Genomic DNA, 22,723 nt, shown 5'->3' with positions numbered 1-22,723 from the left:
ATTGCAGCAACTAGACACAGACTCGAATGAAAAACGCACTTTGTCTTTTTGGTTTGGGGAGGTGAGGAGTATAGGAGTGTGTTCATCATTTGGAAATTGTGTGTAAAGCAGTGAGTTTGTGTTCACAGTCATGCAAGTGCTGTACAAATGGATTGTTTTGATATGTTGCCAATTGCGAACTGAGTGAAAAACATTTTTGTTGCTTTGCCTGATTTGGTGATGTTGGTGCATCAGTGTGTGGAGTTCCACTAAAAAAAGGGTTTTAGCAATTAGAAAAAAAACAAGAAAGTTTGATCTAGAATACGTGCCTATGCTTTGTAAAGAGACTAAAGTTTAACGTTAAGTGCTTACAAGTACTGTAACTATTAGTTGATATAAGGTTTGTTACAGTTTCAAGACATTCCATTCTGATAGACATGTGCTCTCTGTATGCCATGCCGTTTCTGCTACAGTTTCACATTCAGTGATAAAACAAAGAATAATCCTAATGACAAGTTGTCTCTCTTGTGTCTTTTATCACGTGATATCAGACCAGATCATGACAAAAGAGAAATAAAAACTAGTCTCATCATGGTGGGATCAATGGAGTCAGCAGTTGTGTGGTTAAACATGTAGTATAAACATCAACTCTCTTCACGTGTGTTTGTGGTATTTATACAAAGAATTTTGTCATGTACAATTCATTAAGTACAAAAAATAAAGAATACATAATGAGTCATTTAGATTGCGTTACATTAGAGAGAGGCCCATGGGACGACATCCTCCTGCCCCACTGACTGACGAAGGTGGGACATTTAGCCTACCATTGAAATGACATTGCACTTTGTTTACACAATACACGTTACATAGGTTTTTTGATCAAAATTAAACGACATGGGGCATTTATAACATGGCATTCTATTGCATAGGCCTAAATTAAAGGATAGTTCTGGCGTAAAATGAAAGTTTAACCATTGATATGCCATGCCACATAATGTATCTAGTGATTACATTAAAGAAAGCAGACATTCAGCCACAGCTGCCCAACATGCGTTGCGGTGATATGATATGTATGTCCGAAGCCAAACTGTGCTGAAAGAATGGCTAAAAAATATGCCATTTGGATGACATGGATATCTTGACCCAAGCCCCTTGAGAGATATACTGACATGGATTATTAAATTAAGATGTGCATATGCACACAGATTATACTGGCTCCAGGCACATTTGACTATCGTTTATTTGTTTGTTTATTTGTTTTATTTTGAAAAGTATATATTTGAAAGTGAAATAAGTGCTAATAGTTATATACACGTAAAGTAGCTATATAATATACCGTCTCAATCTCTTTTTCCACTTCTCAAAGCCCACACTTATTCTGTGTAATAACTGTCATCACTGGAAGGGGTGTCAACTACAATCTGGTGCTTGAGTCCTGTGAAGAAAAAAAATATGGGAATGATTTGATCAGCTATGTTGTACTTCACATAATACTTCACAAAATACTTAACTTTTTACTTCTTTTTACTTTTTAAAATACACTTTTGAGAAATAATACAAATATGCTGTGATGCGGTACCTTTGTCCTTCTGAGTCTTATGTGCATCTGTTCCTTGTGTGGGGTCTGTTGGGGATGTTTCTTCAGCACGTATGTCATGGCATCGTGAGTGGTTGGGAAAAACATGGATGTCCTGATCTCCTCATCGAAGAACATGCAACTGTGGAGTTTACCTAAAATATTCTCTGGAATGACAAGGCCAGGTTCCTTTTAAAGTTAGCCTACTGCATTGCAGGTGATGGCAACTGGAACTGACAGACTTAAAGGTAGAATATGTGTTTTTAGCAGTTCATTTTAGCAATGAGTTTCTTAATTTACAGTGATGTTATCTTTTACATTAATATTTACCACCATACAATTGCTATACTTCACAAGTTGGAAAATCACACTTTTCATGCATACAGTATATGAACAGGTGGATCTTCCTCAAGTCTGTCATTTAGAATTGCCAGTCATAGACATCTTTGGCTGCAAAACTTTCTTTGGTCAGATGATCAATAAATATTGGTTCATCACTGTGAATGAGCAGCAGACATTTTGGAAGTGAATGACAGAAATGACATGGAGCTTTAAGTAAAACCACTTTCTACTCACCATCACAGGACACTATGTAGACCTCCACATCCACTCGTATGAATTCTTTTAATGCCTGAAAACACATGGCCATTTTTGTTAGTTGAGTGAATGATTATATAACAATATTGTGTCCAATACACTAACGCTTAATTTAATTTAACGTTTTTCCTTAAAATAAATAATATAATCGGTAAGCACACTTGAATCCAAATATTTACATGTTTGGCTGAATGGAATGCAAACTTTCAAACAAAATTTAGACATTTTTTTTGTGTCCTTGAATTTTTTGGCTCAGACGTCAGTGAAAACACTCACCGCTTTGAGTCCCTTGATGGCGGACATGTCCAGGAAAGACACAGCAGAGAAGTCGAGGACGAGGCTGTGGATGTCCACTCGGGGGACGCAGATGTTGGCGGGAAGCTGAGAGTTCCAGTTCACCTGCACAGGTGGGTGAAAAAAAAGTCAAACAGATCCAAGGAAGGCACTCTAGAGATCGATGCATTCAATTAACAATTTTTTTTAGCTATGGTACATGTTTTGCCTTGCTATAGGCCTTCTTCAGGGCAGTTCACCTGAACTCTCTCTCTCACACACACACACACACATATATATATATGGAAGTCGGTGATAAGCTGAGTAAGCTAAGAGTTCCAGTTTACCTGTACAGGTAGGTCGGAGTAGTCGGTTGGTAAGTCCAGATCCTCCATCTTGCTCTCGTCCTCAGACTCGTCGTCCTCATATGAAGAATAGCCAGTGGGCTGAAGTCCTCTCTACAACATGGATGTCAGTTACTACACTAGTCCACTTACATCTACATCTAATATGTGTTGTCTTTTGTTGGGTTTCCCTGTCAAGAATCTTAGAGTTGCATTTCCTTTTCAATACCCCATTTGTTAAATGTTAAAAAACACTGAATATTTGTTATATACTAATTTCTGAAAAGATATTGAATACAAACTTACCATAGCATATCGTATCATATGTAATGTAATGTAATGTATTGTAATGAAACATAATATAATGTAATGAAACATACCTTTGTCACCTGTAGTTCCCCTGTTCTCAGCAGCTTCCGGATCTTTCTCAGGGCTTTGTTCCGTTTCCTCAACACTCTCAGAGGACTGAAGCCAACCTGGAAACATGGGCATGCATGATGGGTATATGGGTATATTCAATACTAGCACTGTGAATGAAATATTATGGGCCCCCTTGAATGAGAGTAGTTGTATAGCCCAACTGTAAATGTCCCTCTAAATTGGCCAGCTCCTCTGAACTGGTCATCTACAGTAAATGTGTTTCACTGGCCGTGCATGGACTGTCTGTCTAGACTCCGAATGGATGTGGATTTATAAATACGTAGTGCCCCTGAGAGTGTGAGTGTGCGTCCCTTACCGCCTCTGTGAGCTTGCTCCTGAAGAACTCAATATTGGCAAAGAATATGGGAGAGGGGATTCGAAAGATCACCACTCCCTCGGGTTCTATGATCTGTAAGCAGATGAAACCATTACTGTGGAACATGTTTCTACTTTTCTTTAAACACTTCAAATAAATACAACGGTAGCAAGAGCTGGTCCCCTGCCCAATGCCATGATGCACATGATGTTGGGTGTTTGGTGCCACCCAGAGGTGAGCCAAAACACTGGGCAGACACACACACAAACAGATTTTGTGTGTTTTTAAAAATTGATTTTGTTAGATCTTTTTTACTTTATTGAAGAGAGGCCAGTAGGAGAGACAGACAAGAAGCGAATGTGAAGGGTCGGCAAAGGATCCGGGCGGGATTCGAACCCGGGTCGCCGGTGGAGCAGGTGAGTGCCCTACCGTTAGAACCACGGAAGGGCCTCAGGTGATGCTTTTGAAAAGACTGCAGATGCTTGTACTGTACTCACACAGTGGTAGTCTTTTCGATCTCGATACAAGTCAGTGCCGGAGATGTTAGCCAGGACAGCACAGCGAGGACTAGAGCATGGAAAGGTACAGTGCAGTTTGGATGAAAAAGTAAGCACCCCATTGAATTTCTTACATATCTATCTAAATTTGTTATAAAATACATGTAGGCCTATGGTCAGATCTTCACTACAAACACAAGAATGAACGAAAAAATGTCTGCTCTATCTAATACCCCCCAACAACAATATGTAATCATACATTTTATTCATGTTAACATTTATAAGACAGTGAGGGAAAGGTGAGTACGCCTCTGGCTAAACATCCTCTACGACAGGGATGTCAAACTCAGGCCCGGGGGCCAAATTTGGCCAGAGACACTTTATCACTCTGATCACTACAACACATTCCTGTATACTTGTGATATAATGAATGAATGGAAGTGCAAACTGGATGAATAACACAGATTAAGCATTCAGTAGATGAATAAAACAGCATATCCCACAGATCACTAATCTGCCTCAATTTATGTATGCTACAGGGCTCCACCATGTGGCAATATCCAGTACTGAACCCATTGACAGTGTACACAATGTTCATGTGTACATGTGTACACAATGTCCACTTCTGACCCAATCGCAAATATAAATAGAAAATAATAAAGTCAACAGCAACACACACACACACACACACACACACACACACACACACACACACACACACACACACACACACACACACACACACACACACACACACACACACACACACACACACACACACACACACACACACACACACACACACACACACACACACACACACACACACACACACACACTATTATTTAGATTTTTAGAAAATGATTTCAAGGCCCACTTGGAATACTTTCAAGCCCCACCAGTGGGCCCCGGCCCACAGTTCCAGAATCACGCTCAGTTGCAAACGAATCTGCATGAGGCTTCAGGAGAAAGTTTTGCTAATGTGCCATTGTCCGGGACACACACCCATGATTGTGGCCATTTTAATAAAGCGTTGTCAAATGGTTGTATTGTGATCCACTCACGATTGTGGCCATTTTAATAAAGCGTTGTCTAAGGGTTGTACTGTGATCCACTCACGATTGTGGCCATTTTAATAAAGCGTTGTCTAATGGTTGTATTGTGTTCCACTCACGATTGTGGCCATTTTAATAAAGCGTTGTCTAATGGTTGTATTGTGATCCACTCACGATTGTGGCCATTTTAATAAAGCGTTGTCTAATGGTTGTATTGTGTTCCACTCACGATTGTGGCCATTTTAATAAAGCGTTGTCTAATGGTTGTATTGTGATCCAATGACGATTGTGGCCATTTTAATAAAGCGTTGTCTAATGGTTGTATTGTGTTCCACTCACGATTGTGGCCGTTTTTTATATAAAGCGTTGGCCTAATGGTTGTATTGTGTTCCACTTATGATTGTGCCCATCTTCACAAAGAGTTGGCCTAGTCGTTGTAATGTGTTCCACTCACAACTGTGTCCTGAAGACGACGGTGATGAGCTCAATGCCGAGTCCCACAGCCAGGCCCAGGTCCAGACCCAACAAGATGGAGGCCACACACGTAACAACCCACACCACCTGCAACAGTAATGGAGGACACACACGTAACAACCCACACCACCTGAATCATAACATAACGTACATAACGTATAACACACGTGACAACCCACACCACCTGAAACAGTAATTGAGGATACACACGTAATAACCAGGCTTGTACGAAATTCCGAATTGAATGAATTTGAATCTAAATCTCCAAATGTCTCTAAAAGTAATATCATAATATGAACACTAGGTGGTGGTGTTCTATGTACTCTCAATGGGTGGTGTAGCTTAAATTCAAAGAAATTCAAGATAATGACACCACCTAGTGTTCGTATTATGGCATTACTTTGAATTCAAATTCATTCAATTCGGAATTTCGTACAAGCCTGGTTATAACCCACACCACCTGAAACAGTAAAACACACATAAACACACAAGCATGCGCGCGCACGCACGCACGCACGCACGCACGCACGCACGCACGCACGCACACACACACACACACACACACACACACACACACACACACACACACACACACACACAGGGAGACTAAAAAGTCTTGTCCATCACTCTAGAGGTAATGCAGTGTGTGTGTGTGTGTGTGTGTGTGTGTGTGTGTGTGTGTGTGTGTGTGTGTGTGTGTGTGTGTGTGTGTGTGTGTGTGTGTGTGTGTGTGTGTGTGTGTGTGTGTGTGTGCCGATGGTGAACTTACGCAGTCTGGCCGATCCCTCTTCCACAGATATGGCACTTCCATCACCTGTAGCAGCATGCCCTTCAAGTTCACCACCACCAAGGCACCCAGCACAGACTAGGAAAACACGCACAAAACACGCACGCATGCAAGCACACACATACACACACACACACACACACACACACACACACACACACACACACACACACACACACACACACACACACACACACACACACACACACACACACACACAATGTTCTGAAATGTGAAAGTCAAAGCACTTTTTGACTTTCATTGTGGGGCAAAACTCCAAATAAAATGCCACAACACTCCAAACTCCAACTGCTTATGCTGCTTTTTAAATGTCCTGTAAAAGACAACTTTATTAACATTGACCAAAGATAAAGGTGGACTTTGCTTCTATTTTGTGCACAATAGGTGAATAGGTGATTTTCTGTCAGTGTGTTTTGCAGGTCTACCTGCCTGTCTGTCTGTCTGTCTGTCGGTCTGCCTGTAAATGTGTATGTACTGTATCATGTGTCATAAGTCCTTGTTTACCTGTGTCTTGTGTATACGTCGGTTTCTGTTAGCTTATTTGCTCGTTTGTGTGCTTATTTGTTCAATGGTGTCTATGATATATCTGTCTACCTGTCTGTCTTTATGTCCATTTAATTTCTGTCTATCTAACTGTCTGTCTGCCTGTCTATCCACCAGTCTGTTTATACCTCTATGTGCATGTATGATCTATCTGCTTGTTTATTTGTCTGTTTACAGTGTTTACTTGTGCCTGTTTGTATCGATGTGTCTGTTTACCTGTGTCTTTCCTCCAGTGCTCTCCTGCACTGCTGACCTTGATAAAGCCGTGCTTGCCACAAACGACCTGAAGGAGGCACCAAAGATGTTGCTGACCCCAAACGCCACCAGCTCCTAGACAGGGGTCAGAGGTCAAGGGTCACATTATATCACAGCCGCTTTAGGACAGCCTTGCCACCTTAGATCTACTGTATAGATAAGACTGGATGCCTTGTCGTCCGCATTGCGCGTCAACAAAGCTGGCTCAACCATTACATTGCGTGGGTAGGGATATGCACTTTTCAGTTAGCAACTCCCTCAAATTTCAATCGATTTTCCAACGGTTTGGTATGCTTTTATCATTTATAATAATGATAAATATTTATTAGATATTATAGCTTAGCAGGCCTGTATTGAGTTTTCGACCTCCTTCTCAGCCTTGCATCACGAGGCCGCAGGCCAGCAGAAAGGAAGGGAGAAAGTCAAATCTTGACATGTTGTGACCCTGCAGTACAGATGTGCTCTGTAAAATTACCTGGATCAACTCGGGTCTGCAAAATTGTCCATGAGACATCAATTAAAAATAACTCTCAACTTTCAACTTATACCTGGGATTAACCCTTTCATGCAGAGCCTATGTTATAAATAAACATACTGTCACCAAAATAGGAAGTTAATTTGTAACCTAAGCTTTTTCTGCACAGAGTGAGGAGAATCGCTGGCTATCCCACCTGCATGAAAGGGCTACTAGGAAGACTCACAGACATCTACTGTACTGATCTCTAGACGCATGGACATCCGTTTAATCATCTACCAATGTAGGCCTGACTCATCTTTTCATTGTTGCATTTATGTTTCAGATGAAACTACGTTTTACAATGGGGGTGTGTGTGGGTGGGTGTCTGTGGCGGTGTTGCAACAGCACATTGTTTGAGGATAAGGATGTGTTGTGTTGTAACAGTATGAACATTGTGACGTGAAAGCCCAACTGCCTGGAAATTCTAACTCCCATTGTCATTGTGACCAGCCTGATCTCCAAAAAATCTGTGCTCCTGGACACGGATGTTAAGGACACGAAATCCGTGTCCAGGAGCACGGATTTCGCCAAAATTCCGTGCTCCTGGACACGGAATTGTTTTTCGTGATAGGCACACGGAAGTGCTATCTATAGGCTATTACCACAGCACTGTGTTAATTAGAAAACACATACCAAATACTAATCATAAACAAAATAATGCTATAGCAATTTAAGTTGTCATTAAAGACATATTTTTGAGAAATACCTTTTCCAGTTGGTTGCTAGGCTATCAAATTCATATAATGAATGAAAGAAAACTAGCTGTGCAATCCCTAACCCTAACCTGTCAGTAAGAAATGTTTTTTTGAGAAAAAATATTTGAAATTAGACAAATCCTGAGAAAACACAAGACTGTGGAGACATAGAGCTGTGGGAGTATAGAGAGAGCACTTCTGTGTGTCCATCACGGAAAAATTTGGCAAAATCCGTGTCCAGGAGCACGGAATTTTTGGAGATCATGTTGCAGCCACACAACACTCCACAGCACACTGCACACATCAAAATTGCACTTATGCCTCACCCGTGAAAGGGGGCAGCCCCCAATGGAGCACTCGTTAATTACTACCCCCACCAACCTGGAAGGCTGGAAGAAAGGGAGTCGAACCGGCAACCTTTGGGCTACAGGTCTGATGCCCTAACCTCCTACCCATGACTGCCCTTTGTTTGAGGTCAAAATGCCACATGCATGGAGTAAGAAATGTAGTGATATAGCTGTCAGTCAACAATACCTGAATTCCTCTTACCTGGTTCCCATCGATGAGGTAGTCGTGTTTGACGGCGTACACCTTGGCTACGGAGAAGGCCACAGCAAACCCCACTATGGCCATGGGAATTGCCTCCACTACACTGAGACTCATGACCTCAACATTAGGAGGTATGGGAGGCTCATATCTAGGGGAAAAACAGAGGAAATACAATATAATACTTGAAATGCACTCAGAGAGTGCAGACCTCCGGCAAGGAAGCTGTTTGATAGAATATTCGACTATGTTACACCTTACATTTATTTTAAGTCTTTCTGCCTTTTTTGTGGAGTTAGAAACTGGAATGTCAAAATTCGCCCTGTTCTCATTTGGGGCGTCTAGCTTTTTAGGCTAGCAATGATGGAGAATCTTTTTTTAATTTTTTTTTTTTAAATCCTGGTTCCAGTTGGTGATCCGGATCATCACCAACATTTAATCACTTGTTCCTTTGGTCATTTCCGACAACTCAATAGACAAACAGACAGACAAACAAACAGACAGGCAGACAAACCAACGCGACCGAAAACATAACCTCCTTGGCGGAGGTAATAATATAATATAATAATGATATATAATATAATATAATATAATATAATATAATATAATATAATATAATATAATATAATATAATATAATATAATACAATGTACATCTTCTTTATATAATATAATATTACACCATGTGTAATGTTATAGATATGTCTAAAGAGTGATTTGCATAGGTATATTACAATAGTAAATGAGCTAGTTGCTCTTACCCTTTTACCATCTGGCCCACCACATCAACGCTGAATCTTTCACTAAAGTTGAAGCCATAGGAGACACCACAGGCAATTATGGTCTATAAGGATAAGAACACTATATTGGAAACTATCATCAGAGAACTCTATTATCTCTATGACTATTATAGTTCTGCATTGTTCTAATGCACTGTTCTCTCCATCTCACTCGCTCTCTCTCACTCGCTCTCTCTCTCTCTCTCTCTCTCTCTCTCTCTCTCTCTCTCTCTCTCTCTCTCTCTCTCTCTCTCTCTCTCTCTCTCTCTCACTCACTCACTCACACACACATACACACACACATTTTCCTCCTGGCATGGTCTGCTCTGTCCTATCCAAAACAAAGACAAAAATGCCCATAAAACACATTTTTACAAAAGGACGACATTGTATGGCTCACCATGATGACTTCAATAGGAATAGGCACAGGGAGTTTTGACTTGAACTTGTCGTTGACTTCCTTCACCACAAACACTGCTATCATGATCACGATGGACATCACCAGGTCGCAGATGTTAGTGGAGGTGATCTGGCTGAATATTATCTCCAGGGTCTGCAATTAGAGACAACAAATGGAGACAACCATGTCATCCACGTTCTAATAATAATAATAATAACTATGAGCTGCTGTATGAGTAGGCGAGGGTGACAAGGTGGGTCTTCAGTTAGCTGCCTGTCAATGGATGGGGCATTCCTGATGAGAAGTGGGAGGGAATTCCATTTCTTGGGCGCGTAGAATGACTGGTGCACCGAATGACTTTCAACACTTCAAGACTTAAACTCACTCAACGACTCTACACACCACTATGTCCATCCATTCATTGGTCTGATAGTTCGTTGGAAACCAGTTTGGTTTTTGTAGGCCTTGCAGGTCTGCGGACCATGATATTGGCGATTATCAATGCACCGGTTGTGCTTACATTGAATGAGGTGTTGTTCCATGGTGGCTCTCAATATGCGTGGAGAAGTTTAACTTATTTAACATCATGTTAAAATTACTTATATTTTTCTTGTATAACACACAAACCAGATGTGCATGCTTTAGTCCTACATATACAGTTTATTTGTAGTAAATTTTCCCATATGTTGAAAGCAGGCATAACAGTGTACAGTAACTCACATATATGATGGAGAGGGGCCCACTTAATCCTGGTACAGTGAGGCCCAGCACAAACTTGAGCTGCGACACCAGGATGTGAACAGCAGCCGCCGTGGTGAAGCCAGACACCATGGTATCAGACATGTAGGTCACAATGAAACCCGCTTGCAGCACACCCATACCTAACTGAGGAAAGAAAAGCAAAACATTAGGGATTGTATTGTTTTTTTCTAAAATAAAAAAAAAATCATTAATGACACAGCGGGGGGGTTCTGATTATGGCCAGCAACTGAGCGCTTTCTTGAGCAGTATCACCTTTTGCTCGTTGAATTTAGGGAGGTGCCGTCGCACTGTCATTTGAATACAAGTACCCATTCCACTGAAGACGATTGTCTAGGTTGCTGGCTTACCTGCCTCTGACACGGTTACATAACAAATCTACCACAAAAGGTATTACAAAACATATTATTTTAATGGCGATGTGTGTGGGGTGGCTTGTATGAAATACAGTGATAAACAGAGGTGTTGCGTGCTAGTGTGGACACTGGTGTCAGAGAGAGTAGAGAGAGAGAGGTTCCATTGTTTGGGTTCTATTATTGCAAGGGAGAGGGGGGGGGAATCCCCCTTTAGGCAGACCTAGGCAGACCTAAGGATTGTTTTATTCAATGCTAGGAGTATTATGACACGCCCCTTTAGGCAGACAGAAACCTGGTCATGTTAGGTGCCCATAGCAACCCATTACATTGGCATATGAAAGTGAAAGTGAAAGCCCATTGGGAAACTCCAACTCCCATTGTCATTGTGACACAGCACTCCACAGCACACAAGTGAACACTGCACACAACGAAATTGCATTTATGCCTCACCCGTGCAAGGGGGCAGCCCTCAGTGGCGCCCCATGGGGAGCAGTGCGGTGGGACGGTACCATGCTCAGGGTACCTCAGTCATGGAGGAGGATGGGGGAGAGCACTGGTTGATTACTCCCCCCACCAACCTGGCGGATCTCTATATACTTAAAGAATCTCTGCTGGTGTGGAGGTATACTGTAGAGACGCACCTGGAAGAGGCCAGTGAGGAAGGTGACGGAGGAGGCTACGATCACCCTCTGCTCGTCACTACTGAGGCCCTCGAACCCCGTGATGTTAACGGGAGGCCCCTCATCAGGCACCAGCCGCGTCACCACCTGACCCACCATGAGACTCAACACAGGAAAGGAGCCTGCAGGTCACATACACGCACGCACGCACGCACGAACGCACGCACGCACGCACACACACGGATGGAAATATTACATCACCTGACCCACCATGAGACTCAACACAGGAAAGGAGCCTGCAGGTCACATACACACACGCACGCATGCACGCACGCACACATGCACGCACGCATACACGCATGCATACACGCACGCACACACGGACAGAAATATTGCATCACCTGACCCACCATGAGACTCAACACAGGAAACGAACCTGCAGGTCAAATGCACACACACACGCACACACGCATGCACACACGCATGCACACACGCATGCACACACGCACACACACACGCATGCACACAACTATTACATCATCTGACCCACCATGAGACTCAACACAGGAAACGAACCTGCAGGTCAAATGCACACACACACGCACGCACGCACGCACACACGCACACACGCACACACAGATATTACATCACCTGACCCATTATCGAACTCACCAATGGGAATGAGCCTGGAGGATACATACACACACATCACCAGTTTGACATAGGGTACAAATATATCCTCCTTAAACCATCATCAGACTCAACAATGGGAAAGAGCCAACAAGTCAGATGCATCAATGTTTTGTTCTCATGAAGTGCACATAGGCTACTGTCTCACAGGCTTTTTTTTTCTTTTTTCAAAAAACTAAAGTAATAGCGAACAGTGTTCTTTTAACATGTAGCCCCTCAAGATCCTGTGAATGTAAATTAAATATTACTAAACCGTAATTATATATTATATGCTATCTGGGCTCTAAATTTACACCAGCCAACTGGCCAAATACTGGTGAATTTTCAGTTTGGCTGGTAGAAAAGACCAACTTACTAGCCACTTTTACCTATTAGTGAGTATATTTTTGGCTAGAAAACTTAACATCTACCAGCCATTTTGGCTGGTGAATAAAAAAGTTAATTTAGAGCCCTGTATGCTATAATGATTATTGTGTGGTATGTATGGTTCCTCTCACCCACGGAGATGTGTCTGGAAGTGCCCAGGAAGAAGTAGATGATGACGGGGAAGAAGGCTGTGTAGAGGCCATAGCTGGCAGGCAGAGAGGCCAGCAGGGAAAACGCCAAGCCTAAAGGACATCACATTAAATACATTCAAATTCAAATTGTGCAAAAATTAAAAACATAAACACATTGACAATTCAATTGGAAAATGTTCAAAATAGAATAGCATTGAATAGACTAAAGGAAGTGTTCCCAACTCTTTCCAACTGGGGGCCTACTTGAAATTTTCAAAAAAAATTCCACGGGCCAACTATGACCCCATGAAGAACAAAACTCAAATAAATAGTCAAGAGCAACACACACACACACACACACACACACACACACACACACACACACACACACACACACACACACACACACACACACACACACACACACACACACACACACACACACACACACACACACACACACATTTTCATTTTTTAAAAATGATTTCAAATCCCATTTGGAATACCTTCTGGGCCACCAGTGCGCTCCGGCCCACAGTTTGAGAATAGAATAGAATAGAACAGAAAACCCAGCCTCATATCTACGTTAACCAGGTCCATATACCATTCAACTAGGTCAAATTGAACAGAACGAAATAGAGCAACTTCTAATAATTACCCTGTAGTATGGCCACTAAGTTGGTGCTGAATCCTGGGACAGTACAATAGAATGGAATACAATAGAATAGAATATATAAAAAAAGAATGGAATAGAATAGAATGAAATTGGAGGTTTGATAATTACCCTGTAACACGGCGACCAGGCCAGTGCTGACTCCAGAGACGATGTCGTTCAGTAGCCACTCCTTCACCCTGTAGATCCTCATCCAGCCAATGATGGGCAGCAGAGACAGCACGGCATTCTTAGCTCGCTTAGAGTCACAGCTGCAATAGAAGACAATACAATAGAATATTATACAATACAATAAAATACAACACAATACAATACAATACAATACAATACAATACAGTATGATGTGTACACAGAATATGGCCATGAGCAATAATGGGTAGCAGAGGCAGCACAGCAATTCGCTTGGAGTCGCAGCTAAAATAGAATAGAATAGAATAGAATAGAATAGAATATACTGTATACAGAGTATAGTGATGAGCAGTAGAGACATGACAGCATTCTTAGCATACTTGAATACCATATGTAAAGAGCCTAGGCAAGACATCTTAGTACGCTTGGAGTCACAGCTACAATATAATCATAGAATAGAGAATATATGGGGAGCAGCAACATGACAGCAGTCTTAGCACCATTAGGGTCACAGCTGTAATAGAATACGAGTAGATATGAGTACAGTGATGAGCTATGGTGGGTAACAGAGGTAGCAGGAGAGGATTAGAAAATAGCGCAACAGAATCACAGTAGAACAGGGTGGACTGACCGAAATAGATGGGAATAGAATATAGAATCGCCTCTGCAAAGCATTTCCCCACAGAAAAGTCTGTATTGAACATGCATAAAACATTTGGCTTCCCCCAGATTCCATATCACACATTCTGCAGAACTTTAAACATTCTCTTGGCCATGGTCTCTCTCTGACTCAGACACATTTGTAGTATCTTACGTGAGATAGTCCTTCACATGGTCCAGGAGGGTTTTGCGTCTTCTGCAGATCTTCTCGTGTGCTTCCTTGAAGGAATCCTCAGAGTAGAGTGGCCTGGCAACCACATAGTCCTGATCAATTGTAGCCATTCTTAGAACACCGCAGCCATTCCAAGCAACCTGGGAAGAACTTCAGTTTACACCGTAGGTAGGTAGGAGCAAGCCTTTCTCTTGACAAGAACTTCTTTGGAAGAAGTTTAGGACGGCGTTTTCCTTTGAAAAAGAACCTGACTTAAGAAACTAAGAAAGTAAACATGACCCTATATCTGATCTAGCACACTCCCTTTTCCTCTCCTCTCTTTGGATAAAGTGTGAAGATGGCTCTGATTGTCAAACCTCACCTTCATCTCTTTAATGATTAACACACCGGAGATTTGAGCAATATTCTTCTGTCACCTTTACAGCTTCATCCTTTCCAAGAACTTCCTTGTATTGTTGTCCACCACCTCTCTCCCTACCCCCCCCTCTCTCTCTCTCTCTCGCGCTCTCTCCCCTCTCTCTTTCTCCAAATCCAAACTTGTTATTAATGTTATTGTGTTTATATTTTGCTGCAAAGGCTGCATACCGAAATGACAATAAGGGCATGACATATTATGTGGACATGGATAAAGAGGACCAAGACATTTCCAGAAAATCTAAAGATTTCATTGAAGAGCCAACATTTTTACATTCTGAATGATGCTTAAATGAGGCCTTGTCAAGCAAATGAAGCTCTTTTGCTCTGAAAACCACACTTGCAGAACCTGGCCTTAGGAGTCAAAACGGACAACTCTCTTTTCTTCATATTCTGGAGAACAGCACTTTTGACTCCACGTCATTTAACAACTTGATATGACACTCAAACTGGAATTTATCTTACTGTTGGCCTATTTATTATTATTTTAGGTAACACTTCCAAATAAGGGGCCACAATTAACAATAAAGTAGCTATTACATAATACATATGTAAGTGTTAATAGTTATTACTTAATGGTATGTTAGATACATATTAATGCATATGTTAAACATTAGGTAACTATTGAATAACTATTATCTTATGCTACAAGTTAATAGCATATCATCACTGAACGAATACTTAAGTAAGAGCACAATTAATAGTTACATAGCTATTACCTCATACCTTTTCTCTCACCCCAAAGGATGGGAGCCAATGAACCCCCCTGACCTGCACAGTAAATGTTGCGGTGTTAATTCAACACTCCGAGAGTTCATTTGAGTCCAAATGGTGTCAAATCAACTCTCTAAGTGTTAAATGAGCACTGCATAATTTACTGGCTTGTCCTTATTGGCTAGACCAATGCATTGTACACTATGTCGCACATGAATCTGTGACAAATCAGAAAGAGAAGTATTGCAAAGGTGGTTTTGAAGGGCGATTTGGGTCAGAGCCAAGTGGCCAAGTTGCCTTGGCCCCCTCACCCCCGGACCTGGCTTGGCCTATGGGACTATACCAGTTCATTGTACTATGTTGCCTGGCACATGAAGTAAATTGGAAAGTTGAAGTATTGCAAAGGTGGTATTGAAAGCCGGTTTGGGTCGTGGACACCGGGCCAAGTTGACCTGGCCTTTTGGGACCTCTGGCCCTCTGGCCCCCTTGGGCCCCCCCACCCCCGGACCTGGGTTGGCCTATAGGGACTACCAGTTAATTGTAAGCTATACTGGCTGGCACATGAAGTACCTTGGAAAGATTATTATTGCGAAGGTGGTTTCGAAGGCCGGTTTGGGTCGTGGCCACAGGGCCAAGTTGGCCTGGCCAGGCCTAGGCCTAATCCACCCTTGCCCTCCACAATTAAGGCTCCTGTATTTTTTCCATTGAAAGTTGGCAACCCTAACATTAACCCATGCTACAATATACAGCAAGCATTTGCATAACTTACTTCCCATTCTAAAGAGAAATAAACCAATAAGACATATCAATCTTGACAAAACAGTGCTTGTATCTTCTCATATGTTGTTCATTACTGTACCAGCGCTTGTTAACATGACTGTGAACCTGTGAACCACATTAGTGGGAATGGCATGCCCCCTTTCAAACTTTAACCAAAATATAAACAAGAACTCAAAATGAGTGCCTACCCAATGCAGTTTCCACTCGCTACAGTACTGTAACTGGCAAACGACCAAATGGCAGCAAGTTCCTTTCAGAATGTTACAATGTGACACAAACCTGGACGGTATTGTATACGCGGACAGAGGATCAACTTTACTACCAGTGGCATGCACAGACATTTTGGGGGGCAGGTGCTGAATGGAGTGTCGGGGAGGCATGTGGAACTTCAGGTTACCTTACTAGGCATTAGAAGCTTTATATTATATCGGAGTATTATTCTCACATGCTTTTGATTGTGAAGCATATTTTGTACATGATCATGTCAATATGAACCACAGTCCATTGTGAAAATAAAAAACGTTCTAAAAAGAACTTTGAAAAGGGCAGTTTTTTGTCCCATAGGGCAAAGGGGCATGTGCTTTAGCACCACCTCGTCCCAATCTGTGCACGCCTATGATTACAACAGTGCTTTAGGAAAATGCAACTAATTTATTTTTAGTGTTGGCTAGACCCTTGACTAGCCCGGTTGTCAGACTGCAGTTTGAGTGCTGGTTGGTGCACTTGCTGGCTATGTAGTAGGGGTGGGCGATATGGGCAAAAAAGAATGTTGTGATAATATTTTTTTAGGATTGTAATGATAACGATATTTTGACGACATTTAAAAAAAAACTATTGCAACATATATCAATGTCTTTGAATTGCAATATGGCATTGGTTGTGGAGGGTGAGCACCAGAACAGTTGCATGTAAAAGGCATGTGTATGCCAATGAGCTATGGTCAGCATAAATTGTGTCATGGAAGATGGTCTTCATCTTGCGTATCCTGTAGGCGGTTTTGTTGGGTAAATGGAGCACCAGTATTTCAACATGTAATCCATCGTCAGGAGATATGACTGTCTGTGTAGGTCAGTATTGTATTATTATGCTAAGTTGCATTTGGACAGTCTCCAGCAAAGTCATTGACAATTACTCCTTATTGTTTTGCACTGGGGTTTTTGTACACATGTTGTCAGCTCCATCACAACTAGGAGCAGTGATTGCAAGGCATGTTATAGGAATGTTACAGGAACATGAACTCCACCTTGGAAAAGTTTTCTTAGTACTGAAATCGAAAAAGCTATAAGATCTCATTATCTGCACAAAATATATAAGCACATGATGGTGCAATGGTGCAGCAGAACATGTTCAGGAGACATCTCAGGCATATCAGATGGTTCACTGTACTTCAGGTCAAAGGTAAATGCCAGCAGTTTGAGGGATAGGTGGAAAGTGGCTGATAGAAAACTGACGATTTTTCATTGTGACACATTTGAGTGATGGTGCAAATGCAAAATATTAGAAATAAACCGTTTGCAATGAAACCAACCAATATTTATTGATGACACGTGGCCTAGTGGTTAGAAAGTTGGTCTTTCAACCTAGGGTTTGCAGGTTCAAATCCCCCCTGACCTCTCCCTACCTGTACATCTCTATCCATGGCTGAAGTGTCCTTGAGCCAGGCACCTAACCCCACATTGCTCCAGGGACTGTAACCAATACCCTGACAAATAATAACTGTAAGTCGCTTTGAATAAATGAAAGCGTCAGCTAAGTGTAATGTAATAATGTAATTTATGATGTACATTAATTAACTGTTAGTTAAGCTCAGCTAGCTCTATTATAAGGGCCCCAAAAACAATATTTATACATTATTTAACCATTAGCTATGCTCAGCCAACTCTTAAAGGTACACTGTGCAGGAAATGGTAAAAAAAAAGGTATTGCAACTACGCTGCTCATTGAAACTGGGTTGCCTATTTTGCCAAATTTTATCTTTTCATGAAAGTTTACTAAGTAATAAACTAGTATTTTCTAGTATGGCCCAAGTACAGTCAGTTTTACAGCTAAAAATGGCTATTTCTGGAAATTCAAAATGGCGGACCATGGAGAAGATCCCCCTTTTCATGTATGAAAAGTGCAATTTTCCCAGTCATAATGAACACTTTGAATTTGATGGTGGTGGTAAATATTCATGAAAAAGGTAACATTAGTGAATGGGTAGCATGGATTCTGGAAATTAACAACAAAAAAATCCCGCACAGTGTCCCTGTAGCCTCTTACTGTAGATGGGGTCGCCGGCGGGCCTATTCACTATTTGCTGAAAATATTCAACTACATCATAACAACATTGCTATGACAGTACCGAGATTAAGACATAGCCATTACAATTTTGGTGACAGTAAGGTTATAACATAGCCTCTGCGCTAAGGGGTTAATATAGACCTCACTTACGTACACAGTAAAAAAAGAACTGTTGTTTTTACGGAAAATTGCTGGCAGCAGTGGTTGCCAAAGTCTACCTTTAAACAAATAACGGTATATTTCCTTTTTACATTTTACGGTAAGATTATGGCAGCAGTGGTTGCCAAAGCCTACCGTTAAATAAATAACGGTATTATTTTTTTTTACATTTTACGGTAAAATTATGGCAGCAGTGGTTGCCAAAACAGATTGGACAGATTATATTCAGGTGAGTTCAATTATAGAGTTACACTCAGACAACTGATTGGACTGATTATACTCAGGTGAGTCCAATTATAGAGTTGCAATCACAGACAACTGATTAGACTGATTCTACTCATTGGAGTCCAATAAACATCAACTTAATTAGATACCTAAATAAATGCCCAATTGCCTAGTGCAGGCAGGTGGACCAGTCTAGTATCATCAATGAAGGGTATGCAAATCCATTCTTTATTTTAAAAAGGCCTGAAAATAACCTTAAGGAAAATGAAGGCCAAAGCTAGTGGGGCAAGCAAGCTAACAAACAAGCTAGTTAGCAAGCCACCATGCAGCCACCCTTACAACGTGACCTGCTAGCCGGGCCGGCCAGGTGAGGGCAGGCCAGCAGCCGGCCAGCCGGCCAGCCGGCCTTACAGCCAGCCAGCCAGCTAGCTAGCTAGCAACCAGTGAGCAGTACAATGCAACAGTCCCTGTTTAAATACATGTTCAAGTGAACCATGTGACCCGAGTGATGAAGCATTTGGCAGGTGCAGGCAGTAAGTTAATCATTGCATGACAGCCCTTAGCACTCAGGTGAGGTCAGGAATTGATTGATAGATTGATTCGGATAGGGTAGAATGACAGTTTCAAATAGACTGGGCTACTTCTAAGAGCTCAAGGGATTACTGTCCCAGGTAGACTTTTTCAGATTATACTAGCCTATAGGCATATTTTACACATTAAATGAGGCTAAACTGTAGGCTGTTACCGGAGAAATAATAAGTTACAGTGAATTACTGCAAAATGTGCAAACTGTTGCCATTTGCAGTCCTTAACTGTTGCACAGTTTATTCAGTTGCCAGCTTCATTGTTGTCAAATCTACAACGTGGAGGTACCTGGAGCCAAGCAGACAGGCAATATGTTTTCTGTGGAGTAATTAATATTCAATTCATTATAACCTCCATTGCTTTCTGTTGGGTAGGAGGAATGCAAAAAAAGATATTCTGAATTTTGAAGAGGTTTACCGTGTCAATTTGCCTCTCAATCGAAAACTCTGATGGCAAAGCCTCAAAGTCCAATAAGGGAAAAAAATATTGCGGTGGAGAATTTTTCGCAGGATGAATTACAACACATGCAGAGGGTTGTACTCTAAGTTAATACTCATTGATGACTACTAATCAAATAGCGTGTTGACATCAAACTCTGCCTGTTACAACCAGCCTATCAGTGGTTTGACAAGTTACACCTGGAACAAGTGCAATCACAAGAGATCTATTGGACTAAAAGAGGACAAAAAGCCTAACACGACCAGAAAGAGCACCTACTTTTTGTAGTATACACAATGTGAAGAAAAGCAGAACAGAGTTCTTTGTCTGTTGGTTCACAATTTGGTTCACTAACAGATGATTGAGTTTGGTTCACTTATAGGGGACTCAACAAAAATGGCTGCTCATGTTGCCAAAACATTTGAAAATTGGGGAGGCATGTTTTTCATAACTCTCAAGGGAGTTAAACATTAACTCTCTAGCTCTCTTAGCTCAACAACTCGGATCCAGAGGAGTCAAATAACACTCTGTAGTGTTGCTGCAACTCTTGATGTTTAGATTTTGGCTGAACACCAGTCTAACTCTGATCAATCGAACTCTGGCAAATTTGCTGTGTACATATGTGTACACCAGTGAAAAATAAAGTCATGTACCGTTTCTTGACTACTTCATCTTCACTTAACTGTATTTTCCAATATTTTCTTTTCAGTGAACAGTTCAGTATTTTCTACATATTGACACCAGTGAAAAATAAAGTTATGTACCGTTTCTTGACTACTTCATCTCACTTAACGGTATTTTTCAATATCTTCGTTTACAGAGAACAGTCCAGTATTTTCTACATATGACACCTGTCAAAAATAAAGTTATGTAGCGCTTTTTGACTAAATAGTGGCTTGCCATATTTAGTACAGAGATAAACTGTTTTACATTTTACGGTCACTGACTGTTGCAATTTGACATTTTTTTGCCGTAATTTCAACAGGCATTTTTTACAGTGTATTAAGTAAGCTAATTTTGCCCCCTAAGTACCAATTTCTCCATGTTACTACCTTAGTGGAGACATCTGGCAGCACCCCAAATAGTTGTTAGGTGCATACACACACACACACACACACACACACACACACACACATCTAAAGTGTATCTAAAAACTTTGACATCTGCCAAGGAAGTTTCTCCCTCCAGTGTTTCATAGTTGTCAGTACATGTAAAAAAGATGTTGCCTTAAGGGTAATAATCACCCCAGTCACTACCCAAGTGATCACCCCAGTGTCTTTATTGATAATGTTTATTCACATCAATAAAAAAGTATCCTCTATGACCATTGTCAGTAATTACTCAAATGCATTAAAAAAATACTTCCCCAAAATCGCTTTATTTGATACTGTTTATTCACACCAGTGAAATAGTAAAGTCTTTTCTCTATATGAATTTACACATATACAAAATACATCATTTACAAGCCAAAATAATTTACAAACAGGTCCTTCTAATCCTACCTTGAGATATTTACAAGTAGGGGTGCCACAGTCAAGGAAAATAACCTGGAAATAATAGTATAAACAAATAACAACTACAAGCACTCAGAGAGCGCAAACCTCCGCCACGACCATGGGGTTACACCCCAATTGTTGCCATTTCTTCTTCTTTCAAGTTTTTTTCATCTGCCTTTTTATGTGTAGTTAGAAGGTAACACTTTATTTTAGGGACACATCTATTAGCACTAATACATACACTATTAATGCATGTGTAAGTAACTTGTAAGGCATGTACTAAGCAAAATAAGACAGTTGTTAAGCATGTATTCACAAATGTCTTGTTCATGCACAATAAGGGATTTATTACCAATATAACCTTAGTAAGGACCTAGTAGACCTAGATTTCTATTTATGTGTAAGCAGTAAGGGCCAGAATACAATGTGTATAAGCTCCTGGTACACTGTGTGAACAAACCCTGAACAGTGTGAAAACAGATGTGGAATAAGGGTCCCTATTCTAAAGTGATGCATTGCTCAGCCCAGATGGCTTAGGGCCCCCACACTACCTAGGGCCCCCACTCTACGCCCCCCCCCCCGGGAAGCAAAGTGTAAGAACATTTCAGATTCTACATTAGTCTCAGTAGGTATGAAGATTTCACTTATTCTACTCATTAAGTTGATGAGTAATTAGAAGCATTATATAGCAAGGATTGGACGTAAACTTATCAATGACAGTGGGTGGTGAGATGTCATTTTTTTCATACACCAATTAGTTTTAATTGTAAAAACCCTGCAATAAATGCAGAATATAACGAAGAGTAATAGTTTGGAAGCGAAACTAAGCTATTCCTTTCTGATAAATAAGTTAATGTTTGAGAAACTTAGCTACAAGAAGTGCAGTGCATGATGGGTACGCCCTTAGTCAGAAATGCAATGCATGGCCAATGCAGCAATGATAATATTTCTGTTGTTACGTACATGGCAAATTGTTTGGATAGCAACTAAATTTCACAAG

The 22,723-nt window shown here is 41.1% G+C and overlaps 1 protein-coding gene across 1 annotated transcript; it reads right to left on the bottom strand.

Moving 5' to 3' along the window:
- Window positions 1-181: 181 nt before the first annotated feature.
- slc26a3.1 (solute carrier family 26 member 3) lies at window positions 182-14,739 on the bottom strand. The gene is given in 19 exon segments (XM_063216958.1): window positions 182-1,414; window positions 1,559-1,722; window positions 2,132-2,186; window positions 2,429-2,551; window positions 2,773-2,883; window positions 3,150-3,245; window positions 3,506-3,598; window positions 4,003-4,072; window positions 5,512-5,618; window positions 6,301-6,452; window positions 7,077-7,212; window positions 8,899-9,046; window positions 9,656-9,738; window positions 10,074-10,226; window positions 10,794-10,958; window positions 11,830-11,990; window positions 12,996-13,106; window positions 13,780-13,919; window positions 14,612-14,739. Coding segments are annotated over 19 exon segments (2,217 nt in total). The 3' UTR covers window positions 182-1,393.
- Between the last annotated feature and the right edge of the window lie 7,984 nt (window positions 14,740-22,723).

This window comes from Engraulis encrasicolus, chromosome 15 (genome assembly GCF_034702125.1).
Source record: "Engraulis encrasicolus isolate BLACKSEA-1 chromosome 15, IST_EnEncr_1.0, whole genome shotgun sequence".
Lineage (NCBI taxonomy): Eukaryota > Metazoa > Chordata > Actinopteri > Clupeiformes > Engraulidae > Engraulis > Engraulis encrasicolus.
This window is presented reverse-complemented; position numbering and strand designations above follow the sequence as displayed.